This window comes from Carettochelys insculpta, chromosome 5 (assembly GCF_033958435.1).
Source record: "Carettochelys insculpta isolate YL-2023 chromosome 5, ASM3395843v1, whole genome shotgun sequence".
NCBI lineage: Eukaryota > Metazoa > Chordata > Testudines > Carettochelyidae > Carettochelys > Carettochelys insculpta.
Window position 1 is genome coordinate 86436051 of NC_134141.1, and position 13549 is coordinate 86449599.

Below are 13549 nucleotides of genomic sequence, written 5' to 3' on the forward strand. Positions count from 1 at the left end.
CAGCCAGCACTTTAATGAAGTGGGCCATTCAGTTAAAGACCAGAGAGTTTGTGTTCTGCAGAAAAGAGATTTTAACAACCCTCTAAAGAGAGAATGTTCAGAACGAACATTCATATTTAGATTTGACATGTTAACATGTGGTTTGAACAGGAACAGCAATTACCTGACCTATTATAAGGACTCTTTTAAATACTTTGATGTTTGACCTAATTCTTAACTTCCCCCCCCCACCCCCTCCCTGCTCTTCTGATTTGCCAACCTTGGTAACAATTTTTCTGATTTGCCAACCTTGATAACAAATTTTGGACTTCTGTGTTTTATATATTGAATTTGTTCTGGCAAGGCTATGATCTGAAGAAGTGGGTCTGTCCTACAAAAGCTCATCACCAATACATTATTTTTTTAGTCTTTAAAGTGCTACATGACTGCTTTTTTGTTTTTTGCTAAATGCACAATGAAACATAAGTAAAAAGTTAGCTCTCTTCCTGATGCCAAAACAGAACCATGAAAATTTGTAATAAACCAGTGACATCTACTGGACCCTAATGGAAGCACCTGAAGAAAGCTGAATGATCATCAAAATTAGAGAATGTTTTCTGCCATCTAATAAAACATTGGAGCATCTTTCCCATCAACCAAGCCTATCCCGGGAAGAGGCCCCAACTAAACAGAGGACAACAACCAACAAGGGACCAGCAGGCCTGCATGAAGGAGAACCAGACTAGAGATCCCAGATGTCCAATGGCTATTCTAATGGTGGCTACCCGTGTGTTATTGTTTGATTGACCTGGTAAAAGCTTTAAGATGCTGTAACAATGAAAGGGGCTGGTTATTGGAGGGAGCCTGAATGGAGGAACAGATCTCTGTCACAAGTACATGCTCGGGGAGTCCTGGGGGTGCTTTGGGACTGGCATGTTTTGTGCCCCAGGTTCAGAAACAAAGAGGGCTACACTCTTAGGCCAACTCTACAAAGGAAAGCTTTATGACATATCTTTAGTTTTTTCACCATGAAAACTGTTTTTATTTATCTGGCAACTTATTCCACTTTGATTAATCAGCTTTCAAAGTGACAACTATTCTGGAATGATTTATATAGCTGTAATGATTTGTATAGCTGTGCATGCACCACCATTTAATATTAACTATATCACTTTAGGCACCATTGCTTTTACACTGGATTAGCCTGCCTGCCTGTTTTCCATAGGTCCATGGTCATCTCCACTGGATATCACCTGTTTAAAACTGCTAGCCCTCATTGTGTTTAATCTCAAAGAACTATTGCTACTAAAGTTATGTAGCTGTGGAAGTATTTCCAGAGGTATGGCAGCCTAATCTTCCCCTTTCATACTTATAACCCTCATATCCATCAGTTATGTATGAGGGTTGTAAGCAAGCACAAAGGACAAGATCACTTGTCTGTAATTTATGGTCTTATGCCATTTGGGTCTTGGTAAGTTAATTTGACAGTGTATAATGTGGTGTCCCTTAAACTTCCTTTCTGTTTGGTTTGCTTTAGTTATTTTAACATGGACTGAGAAGAGGCAGGAGGCTAACATTTGCAACCCCTGGAAATGACAGAGGATAAAGAAATTTAAGAATAGCTCTAGTTAAATGTCTTTCTTCCCTTTAAAGGAGGCAAAAATGGCATTTAACACAGAGTTCAGTGAGACAAGGAGTTGTAAAGCTATTTTTTTAATGGGAAACTCTAGAGCCTGGTGTAGTGGCAGCTTCCTAGATACAGATATTTCAAACTCTGGAATTCTTTAAGTAGATTTTTTGCGTGACAACTAGTGGAGAAGAGCAAGTTGCTATAAACTCAAGGAGTGAACACAGTTAAGCTAGAAGGACTCATAAACATTATGGCTATGTCTACACTAGCCCCCGCCTTTTGAAAGGGGGATGCTAATGAGGTACTTCCATGAATATGCAGTGTCTCATTAGCATAATACTGTCCACAGTGATTCGAAAGTGCCACTTTCAAATTGTGTGCCACCCATGTAGACAGGGGCCTTTTGAAAGAACCCCCCAAGTCTTTGAAAGCCCTTATTCCTAAAATCAGATAGGAATAAGGGGCTTTTGAAGACTGGGGAGTCCTTTCGAAAGGCCCTGCCTACACAGGCGGCATGTGGTTCAAGAGCAGCACTTTCGAATGGCTGCAGCTGGCATTATTCTAATAAGGCACTGCATATTCATGGCAGTACCTCATTAGCATCCCCCTTTCAAAAGGCGGGGGCTAGTGTAGACATAGCCGTAATGTTTATGAGTTCTCCTAGCTTAACTGTGTTCAGTCCTTGAGTTTATAGCAACTTGCTCTTCTCCACTAGCTGTCACACAAAAAATCTACTTAAAGAATTCCAGAGTTTGAAATATGTGTATCTAGGAAGCTGCCACTACACCAGGCTCATTAGCATCCCCCTTTCAAAGTGTAGGGGCTAGTGTAATACAAGTGTAAAGAATGTGCCAGCAGGAGCTCAATCCTGCTGAAGCATTTGGGGAATGTTTCCTTTAGAGATCATTTGCATGAAAATACAAAGGTGTGCATATGTAATACCTTGCAAACAAAGCCTGATGGGTAGCAGGTGAAACAATGAGGTTTCATCTATTATAAACAACATGTTGTTAATAACACACTTGAAGTTGTTGTGAGGGTACATGGTGGTTGGTCATCATGGCTGGGTAAAATACTGATCACACAGGACTCCCCTCATCTGAGCATTGTGAGGCGGCAGTGGGGAGAAGTAACTGCTTGAACCAGCTGGCTGGAAGCCTTTCCATCTAGCCATAATACTGGTGAGACTAGTTTTTCCCTTGTGCTCCCCACCCCAACTGTTTAAAGATAGAATTAAAGCTAGATGCTGGAGTCAGTATTGTTTTGTATGAGAATCCACACTCATAGATACTGAGATTGAAAGATGAAATCACAGGGTTTTGCCTCAAGCCAAACCCACAAAATGGTGGCCAGCAGGGCAGTTGGCAGGAGTGACTGGCAGGCGGCCGGTAGAAGTAATGGGTGATGAACAGGGCAGCTGGCAGACACAAGTAGAACACAAGACCAGCACACAGGTGGCATTGCTTCAGGCTCAATGTGGGAATGTATCAAAGCCTGCATGCACTGGACAGAACTGTAAATGGGGCATTTGAAGTGGGGTATTGAGAAAGTTTGGGTGTGTGAATGGGACCATTACACTGTTGGGCTTGTGAGCCTGAGATGCAAAGGACACTATTCAACCCATCTGAGCTAAGACAGTTACTTGGGGGCCAGTTACAAACTCTTGGCATGGTATTTCCCCAAGCTAATGCCATGTGACTTCTCTGCCTCTTTAATTAAATTTCTTTTCTACACTCAGACTGTGCTTGTGAGCGGGGAAGCATTACCTCTCTGAGGCACCCAGGGGAGTGTAAATTTCTGAGGCTACTGGGTGGGGGCTTGAGCTGGTTCTACGTGAGATGAATGAAACGGAACCCCTAGATATCGAACCCACTGCTGGTTGCTGCCAACTGCTTCTTCCCAAAGGGTTACACAAGGACAGTTTCCCCATCTTTGCTATTCATAGTGCTTTCAGGCAAGTCACTAACTTAACAGACACTTGTAGTAAGCAATTCTCTTCCACCTCGCCCTCCCTCTTCACCCAGCCTTCTGTCCTATGTCACTGATTTGTCAGTTTTCTTTTCCTTTCTGTTAAATGCTCATCGTGCCAATTAACTTTGAACAGACGTTACAGCTCCGAAGAAGTGGATCTGGCCCACCAAAGCACATCACCGAATGAGTCTCCAAAATGCTACAGGACTGCTCCATTGTCTGGTGACAAGCCGGAGTAACGCGGCCACCTCCCTGACACTATTTCCCACGAACGCCTGTTGTGTCCCTGGCAAAGGCGTGGTTCTGTCCGCAGGGCACCAACTCCGGGCCGACAGCTGACGCAGGGCACAGGTGAGCAGCAGGAGACAAACAGGCCCAGCCCAGGTGGGAAACCACTCGCCCAAATTTGTTCAGCCTACGCGCCACCCTACCCGCTCCTCCGCGTTCCCCAATCCAGGAACGACCGCCTAACGCGCAGGCGCCTAGCAGACCCCAGTCGTTCCGTCACTTCCTGTTTCCGGGTCACTCGTGCTGCTCCCGCCCCCTGGTGCCTGTGGAGAGGGAAACTGCCGCAGCTCCTGAGTTCCCGCTGGAAACTTTTCCGCGGGAGCGTTAGCGAGGCGCAAGGGGAGGGGACAGGTGGGTCGGGGCCATGGCGGGGGGCTGCTGCCGCTTGCTCTCGTGGCTCCGGCTGCGCCCCTGTTGCGGCCGCTGAGGGAGCTTGAGCCGCGGCATGGCCTCCCCGCCGCTCCCGGAGCCGGGCGCAGAGCTGCGGACTCTGCAGGGGAAGGTGGAGGCGCTGGAGGCGGAGCTGGGGTCCTGCCGGAGCCAGCTGGAGCAGGTGCAGAGGCTGCTGCGCCACACTGAGCGGCTCTACCGGGAGGCCCAGGAGAGCAACGAGGCGCTGCAGACACAGGTACCGAGCCCGTCCTGCGCCACTCCGACCCTGCCTCTTCGCCACTGGCTCTCTCCCACCCCACCCTGTGCCGCCCAGGCAGCACTTCCCCACATGTGGGCTGCCCTTTCCTTAGCAGCTAGGCATCTCCTCAGTTCCTGTGTTGTCAGGGGGGTTCCCTCTGAGAGCCGCGTAGTCATGCCAGGCCCAGTGCTCCCTCTAGCTCGTGACACGCTTTGGTCCCTAACAGCTCATCGTGTCGCTGAGCTGTTTGCTTCTGCTGCAGCCTCAGACAGTCTTTACCACTAAAATTCATCACGTCAGAAAGGGGCCCACAGGGATATTGGATCTAATTTAGTGCCTCAGATGGAGTGTTGGACACTCCAGCATTTTGAAACCATTACTTACAACTCCATGCGTCTGACAAAGTGGTTTTTACCCATGTCAGCTTATGAGCAAATAAATCTGTTAGTTTAAGGTGCTGCAGTATTCTTCACTGTTTTCCCCAATTACAAGTACATTCTGAACAGTATTCAGACTTAAGAACTTGCTTCCTTAATCATAAGGGAAGTTCACACTAGGAAGGAGAGGCATTCAAGAGGCAAAGAGGAGAAGAATAATGATGGAAGACAGCTTGATGAAGATTTGGGACAGTTTAACTCACAGAGGTTTAATTACACAAACATATTTTAAGGCATATTATTAAGGGATATTATGCTAAAAATGATAAACGTCTTTTAGGGCAGGGTTGAGCAATCCTCTAGCATGGCTGCCAAGAGTGTCACTGAGCTGATTTTCATTGGCACACAAGGCAAGAGCTCAGCCCCGCACCTCCTCCCCTATGCATTCTGGAGCTTGCTCAAAGCCATGCCCTTGTGGATTAACAAAAGACCAGCTGATGCAACCAACACCATCTAAACCCTAAAGCTCTCTGCATCTTAGTTTATTTGTTAATGCAGCTGTTGAAAGTGGGACTATTAATGATGTTAAAAAGTATCACCAACACTCAGACTGTACATAGAAATCAAAAAGCCAAATTTCTGCACTCCGCTTTGGAAAGATTGCAAGCCCCTGGTTTAGGGTCACCTGGAAACTGAGCATTTAAATTTTAATCTTTGGGTTAGGTCCTTTTCTTCATATTTCCTTCTTTAATCAGTATAACTTTAGTGTTGTTGTAATGTCATCTTTTGTTATGGCGTGTACCAGTCTAATACAGGGAAGTCTTAAGAAAGTAAAATCAGTTAAGGTCTCCATGGTAGATTTAAATAGTTGTTTCTCCACAATATTTGCAAGAAAATAGAGAAGCATAGTTTTCTGCTTTTGATAACTATAATGGCTTTGGTTTATGTATTTTTTTTATAATGCATGCTTTTTCTTGCAGGTTGATGAGCTCAGTAAGGAAGTCCATGACAGAAAGAAAAGAGAGAGAGAGACCTCTAATGTAGAAGTACAAACTGAAGACTATTCTTCTTGGCACCAATCAGGTAGCCAGTGAAAATTGCACTGGTTACAGTGGAAAGACATAGTTAATGCTTTCATTAATTAGTGAAATTAGTTCACTGACTTACTAATCATGTAAATATTGTTCTCCATTTCTTATTGATTTGAAATTTATTTTATATGCACATGTAGCTACCCTTTGTCTTCTGCCTCAGGCACAACTTCTTGTCGTTGCCTTTAATGCCTATGGTCCCCTCTATGCATGCAGAAAACCATTGTCAATATTTGGAAACCTGCCTATGATGAAGTGGGAATATGTTTCTACAGGTTTGAACTCTGTGTGAGATTGAGTCCCATGTGTCCATGTCAGATTATAAATACATTTTGAATATGTGGCCTTCTGTCATTTTCCGTTGTCTGTCTGCCTCCATGTTGGCTTGACATTCAAAGGGCTGGAGGCAGAAGAATAACAGTAGAAGGTAGTTGAGCAATAAATACCCAATAGTAGCCATTCTGCTAAAAAACTGGTCCCTGTGCAGGAGATGGGGAGGTCTAGGTAAGTCACACGACAGGGGCCTGTGTTCCTGTGCGGAAGCTGGGAATGGAGGGACAGGGAGTTAATGGACATGAACCAGAAGGTTTTAAAAAGGCAGAAACTGATTTGCTCAAGGGTCCATTTTGTCAAGTACAGGAGGGAAAGTCACCCAGCAAGTAGAAGCCTTATGAGGAAGGAGGACCTTGTCTCCTTTCCAGAGTACGGATGGCCCAAGAAACTCAGACCACAGCCTAAAGAATTCCCTGGTGAGGAAACTGGGGGAGAGATATGCATTTAGTATTTGTTTTGTATGCACGGTTCCCTTCTGTGCTTTATATGATTAAGTGTAAAGATTTTAAGCTGTATAAAGTGCATACTGATTGCCTTACAGCTATTGCATGCTCCTGAGAGAATTAAATTGTAAACATTGCAACTTGGGGTGGACTTCTGGGAAGGATTGTGTTAGATAACTGGGGTATTGCAAGGGCCAATGTTGCTGGCCCTGGGGAAGTAGGGCAGATAGGCTGAGGAACCCTATTTATAAGAACGGATAGCAGATGAAAAGAGAGTGCATGCCCAGGAAATATTCCAGAGTGACCCAAGGGAGGATTTAATCCTTCTGTTAACTGAGGCTCTAGAAACGTAAAACATCTGAGGGTCTCCAGAGCAGAGGCTTTGTTTCCCTGCAGCTCAGTCTTAATGATTAGGAAGGGACACTTGCTAATATCTCTTTTAAAACAACCTCTGTTGTGATACATTTAAATTTGAATGCATTTGATTAGGCAAATGGTAAATAATTCTTTAATCTTTTTTATTAAATGAAGTTCATTTTATTGTTTTGTTATCCAAGTCCATTTTGTTCCATCTGCTTATTATATATTGTCTGATTTCTAGATTGTGAGCTTCCAAAACAAGGAACTAATCTCTTTTTTTGAGTTTTTTGTGCTTTGTGGTGCTTTGACTTGTCTGTGCAGTGCTCCTGAGATGCTGATCTTTAATGGAAGCTCCCAGGCAATAGCATACTAGAAGAATGAATAATAGGATTATTTGTGCATACACTTCAGCATTAGCATAAGTATATTAAAGCAAGTTTTCATTTGCTGAGAAAAACAAACAGGTGAATACGACCTGGAAGATGAGTTCAGATGGAGTACCTATCTGTCAAAAATGAATTGCATGCATTAGGGTCCTCAGACTGATTTGTGTAAAGTGTTACTTTGCTGATTTATGCATTTTAAACTTTTTTCCTACAGATTATTACTATTATCAGAATTATTGTAGCAGCACTGATCATCAAGCTATCTCATCTGAACTATCAGTGCAGCAGAACCATGAGAGAGAAGGTCCCAATCCTAATTCTACAGAGCAGTCTCAGGCAGGTGGTGATACTCATTCATACATGAATAGCACAGAACTTGCTGAATGTGGACAAGGGGATAATTTAATCCAGAATTTACAGGTAGTAGAACTGTGTGTGTTTTTTAAAATACTTTTGGGAGTTCTTAATCTGCCAAATGTGTCAATGATTTTTGAAAACATAACTTTAGTTCCAGCATTGTTACATGAGAGAGCCATTTCAGTGATCTAATACTGAAGATTGTTTACAAACTTTTCTACTTTGTGTAATAAAACCCAGGATCCAATCCCGTTATTAGGTCTACGAGTGTGGAATTGAGTGCTAGATCAGGAGCTAGATAGTAAAGATATGTACAAATTTTAACAAGAACATATAGAAAAATTAGATCAGGAGCTATGATTGTGCCATGTTTAGGATGCTGGGGGGCCATGACTTATGTAGAGAGGCAGAGAGAAATAGGTTTATGTAGTCTGCAAAAGAGAAGAGTGAGGGGTGAGTGGATAACAACCTTCAGCTATCTGAGAGGGGTTCCAAAGAGCCACAGTATTGGAAAATGACAGAAAAAGAAGCAGTGGTCTCAAGCTGCATGGAGGAGGGCTAGGTTGGATATTAGGAAAACTATTTCACTAGGAAGGTGAAGCACTGGAATAGGTTACCTAGCGAGATGGTAGAATCTCCGTTGTTAGAGGTTTCTAAGCTTGGGCTTGACAGAACCCTGGCTGGAATGATTTGGTTGGGATTGATCCTACTTTAAGGAGGCGTTTGGGCTAGATGAGCTCCTAGGTTCTCTTCCAGTCCTAATCTTCTGTGATTTTTATACGCAAATCAATGAGCTAGGTATCAATCTAACACACTACTCATGTCTATAGCATACTTATAACATATATTACTAAATTATTAATCTTTCATAGACTAATAAATACACCCTCCACATAATGTATGATTGGATTTATAAATTACTCAGATAGCATAGTGATGAGCATGTAAAATAATAGGTAGGCCTGTATGGGCATAGTTGCAGTGCTCATAAAGATTATGTTGTTTGCTTCTTTTGGATTGAAAGTATTTACGCTCACATCTTTTATCGGTAGAATAGGTGTAGTATGGGCATTTGTAGTGACAGCTTTCCCACTTCCTTATGCTGTCGGTTTGCCTTACTCCCATATGTGGGTACGTAATGTATAATGATAAGAAAGGAATTCACTCTTTGCCTGTGAGTCCTGCACCTCTCAAAATATCTTAGTTGTGGTGCTGGTCTTGCAATTTAGTACTTAAAAGTATACTGACCCAAGAACCAAAATGTATTTTATAAAGGTCAGTGAGGGGCCAACATATGGTAACTTTTCTTCACTACTGTCAGTGACATGAGTCACTTTTGAATCACTTAATGAAATATGCAAGTCTTTGGGTGAAATCCTAGCCCAGTTGATGTCAGAGGGAGTATTGCCATTGACATCAGTGGAGACAGCATTCAACCTCTTTTGTCCATTAACAATCCCCTTAGTAATCCAGATCACAAGGCACTAGATTTTTATCAGTTAATTAAAATGGATTTTTATATGCTGAAGTGCATTACAATAGAATAATAAAAGCTGACTTTTCCTGTAGCAGGCAACTTTTTTTATTTCCTAATCTTAGGAGGCAGAAGATGCTTCATTGGTAGAAGGTACTTTAGCAGAAAGTTTGAGAGCAGCTGCAGAAGCTGCTGTATCGCAGACTGGATTTATTTATGATGAGAATACTGGATTGTATTATGACCATAGCACTGGATTCTACTACAATTCGGTAAGTTTCTTTTCTAAATCATTGGTGTTTTGCAGATATGGATCTGTACGATTTGGTTGATTATAACAAAACTTGGATTAATAAAGATTGAAGGATTCAACAGAGAACTAAGTCCCAAGCTGATTTTATCATTTAAATTAAATATCGATGGAGAGAGTTTATCACCTTGCCAATTTAATAATTATTTATAAAGTTTCCAGTTATTTCAGGTAGAAGTAAGTGCTAGTTTCAGAAGTGTACTTACTATAAAGTTTGTTTTCATACGCATATCCTGAGGAATAATTTTAAAATGAAAATTTTATATCCAAGCATTTTTTTCCTAAAATATAGTGACAACTGGGGTATTCTGTTGTTTTCAGTGGTTTTACTCTAGACTTGAAACCAATGCAACAGACATCAGACGCTGCTGAATATTTTTCATGAGTAAGCTGTTTTTAAGTGGTACAGTCTGAAAAAAATCCACAAAAATGTCAGTGCATGATATAAATCATGTTTACTATGTTTAAATGAATTCTTAATCTTGTTTTCAATAATTTTGGAATTGTTGATGGTGTTTCAGTTTCTGTGAACCAATTCAAGTTCACTGTAATTCAGACATCAGTGCAAACATTTCTCTCTTGGGTGGAATCATTGAAATCACAATTTAAGTCACCCAAAAAAAAAAAAAAAAAAAAAAGCATGGATTTAAACCAGATTGCCAGAAAAGCTAAAACTGACTGTGCTTACAGTACACTTAATTTTGGAGTAAGCCCCATTGAACTCACTGGCACTTCTGTTTGTTGAGGGGAAAGAGACTAGAATGTGATTCCCTTGGAAAAGTTCATTTGAAGTAAAATAGGGAATAGGCTTATGGCATCACCACTATGGTCAGTGGCCATGATCTTCCAAAATAAAGGGAATAGATTATGTAATATTTAAAAAAAAAAACAAAAAAAGACAGTCAGTGGCAACTGGGAGCTTTAGATTTCTTTTACTGCAGTTTTCTATATTGTGTACTTGATTGATAGATTCTAAACCTGGTTAAGGAATTAAACAAGCCACAAGGATTAACTAAAATAAACTTTTTCTTTTCTAGCAACATCCAACACAGCAAACAGCTTGGGAATTTACTTGTCAAATCACACTTATACTAAATGGTACAGACAGTCTGGAAGAATACATTGCAAAGTGAATTATTTAAGTTACTAACCAGTTGTTCCACTCGGCCAAATCCACATCTTTATCCCCATCGTTCTCTCTAAATAAGCGATTTTCTTAATGGTGGTTCATCCTTGCAACTAGGTCCCGCATCATTTTATTGTACTGCTTACACTTGACAGTTTTTTTTTTTCTTTTTCACACAGGCAACCAATTTCTTCAAAACATTCTGAATTAATCTCCTTTACTTCCAAAAGCCATGATGTTTTTTCTGTGGCCTAAAGTGTGAGGGAACATAGAAAGTGGCATATGTACAGAATAATGTGTTCCCCTTTTCTTTCCGGTACACTCCACTGTTGCTGTCAAAGCTGCCCCTATCCTTTCCTTTATTGTTCTCTCTCTCAAGACCTTGTCTTAACTAACTCCTCTACCATGCTTGACCAAGGTGCACGACCACATAGGCACAGATCAAAAAGAGTCCTACCGAGCTTGTGTCTTTCTTTATACTTTACTTTTTAGTCTGCTGAGAAGCAGAAATTTAAAGCCCAGAACTTTAAAGAAGCAAAAGCTAGTAGTTAGGCTGGACACAGTGTGGGGAGGGGAAATTGACCAACTGTGGGGCAGCTGTGGTCTCAAGCAGCAAGGCTGCCTCAATCACACCTGGAGTAGGGTTATCAATTTTCCTCCTGCAGTTGCTTAGCAAAGCTCCTGTGAGGAGAAATTGACCAGCCCTGCACCAGCTGGGAATCAGGCAACCTAGCTGCTTGAACCCCCAGTTGAGGCAGGGTCATCAAACCTTCACTGCCCACTCCAGTGTTACTGAGTTTATAAGCAGTCAGTTCAGCCTGAAAAAGTGGGTGAGCCATGGAATCGTTTGTCTCTGTGCTGTGTTACTGAAAAGGTTGGAAACTACTGATGTAGTGTATATATAGCCAAAGGTCTTAAGCAGGTGGATCAAAATATTGCAAGGGTCATTTAGCTTCAATAATATAGATGCATTTTCATTTACAAATGTCTTTTTTTTCATAAGGAGTCTGTTTTGCAACGAATGGAAGAGTATAAACTTTAATCTTAATGGATGTTCTATAATTGACTCAAATTTGCAATCCTACTTTTAAAAAAAAAAAAGCCAGTCATATGCTGTGGAACCGTATATATGTAGTCTTCATGAAAGTGCTATACTGACAGCACTAGAAAGTGAAGGACAGCTACATCACAGACATTGGGTTTATGAGCGTTCCAAGACACTCACTATTTTTGCTCAACCCTGCATCATCTGCTTTACTATCCTATTTTAGGGATGTTATTCCTAATATTTTATTTTTAGTATTATTAATGTGTTGTTGATTTGATAGGCCCCACTCTCACAAACATTTGAAGCCTGTGGGGCATATCATAGAAATAAAGTTAACCCTGTGTATTGAGGTTTGCAGGATTGGAATCATAGGGTCCAGACTCATTTAGAGATGTTACCAGTTAACTGGTAAGCCTCACTCTAAACGGATGAGGCTTGCTGGTTATGGTTAACCAGTGGGGGGCAAGAGCAGCTGGAGTAGCCATTGTCTCTGGCACTCAGGGGAGCACTGTTCGTGCGGACTTTCCACCCTGGCCAGAGCAGCCTCCATCTGCAGTGGATGTGTTTGCCACAGCCCAGTTGGGCTGGAGCAGCCTCCCTGGCCACTGCTCCCTGTTTAACCAGTTAACTTAATTAAATTGGATTTTACATCCCTAACCTCATTTTGCATCAGTTACATGATTCTTCACTTCATGTTTGTTTTCTTGTCCAGTGACTGTTATAGTAATATGTAATGGTATTTAGCACACTGTTACATTTGTGAATTTCATGTACAGTTTGTTTTTCTTTGATTTACGTACTGCAAGCAAAGCATAGATTCATTGTCTTTTTTTTTTTTAAAGGAAAATCAACTTTATTATGATCCAGCCACTGGAATTTATTATTATTGTGATGTTGAAAGTGGCAGATACCAGTTTCATTCACGGGTGGATCTGCAATCTTATAAGCCATCAACCGCTAAGGATAAAAAGGGGAAAAAGAAAAGAAGAGACGTAGAATGGATTACTGGAAATGAACATAAGGTAATTTTCTTCGCAAATCTGAAATATTTATCAAATTTTTTTTCATGAAGCTACTTGTGATTAAGAAATGTGTGTACATTTTGTGAACTGAAGGATTGATAGATATCCAAAATATGACCAAATGCATCAGCAAAAGTTGAGAATTAATTCTAAAAATGTTTAATTTTCTCACTGAAGGGCTGCAGTTGGGAGGGCATCTTTGTTTTTCTCAGTTTGATTTCTGATTGTAGCACAAAGTGTATATTGGGGGTCAGCAACCCTCCCAGCACGGGTGCCAAGAGTGGTATGTGAGCCGATTTTCATCAGCACACAAGGTGGGAGCTCAGCCCCACCCTTCTTCCCATAATGCAGCCGAGAACTTGCTCAGTCATGCCGCCCGTGAATTAACAAAAGATCAGCTAATGCTAAAACCAGCACCTAAAGAGTAAAGCTCTGCATTTTAATTTATTTATTAATGAAGCTGTCATTAGTAGGACTAATAGTGACTATAAAAGGTATACATAGTGGTCAAAAGGTCAAATTGTGGCACTGCACCTTGGAAAGTTTGCTGACCCCTGGTGTATGCAGTGCTTTAAACTCACATGAATAGTAACTGGGTAAGTAGGTAAGCACAAGGAAAATTGAGGAAGAGAGTAGCAGATTTAGTCTGAATGTGATTGCTTTTACGTCAGAATTTTAATTTTATTTTAATATCTTATTATTTTAATTAATATTACATCCCCC

The 13549-nt window shown here is 41.4% G+C and overlaps 1 protein-coding gene across 3 annotated transcripts in view; it reads left to right on the forward strand.

The window, feature by feature from the left end:
- The first annotated feature begins 4154 nt into the window (after positions 1 to 4154).
- The window catches only part of AGGF1 (angiogenic factor with G-patch and FHA domains 1), a 42824-nt gene continuing 33429 nt past the window's right edge, over positions 4155 to 13549 (forward strand). The window contains exons 1-5 of one of the 3 annotated variants that reach the window (XM_074995447.1): positions 4155 to 4496; positions 5857 to 5959; positions 7704 to 7909; positions 9446 to 9592; positions 12647 to 12826. In XM_074995447.1, the coding sequence (XP_074851548.1) occupies positions 4314 to 4496; positions 5857 to 5959; positions 7704 to 7909; positions 9446 to 9592; positions 12647 to 12826 (819 nt within the window). In that variant the 5' untranslated portion in view covers positions 4155 to 4313. Of the gene's footprint in view, positions 4497 to 5856; positions 5960 to 6606; positions 6717 to 7703; positions 7910 to 9445; positions 9593 to 12646; positions 12827 to 13549 lie in introns of those variants that run through there. The other 2 variants (XM_074995448.1, XM_074995449.1) reach the window with 2 other exon arrangements.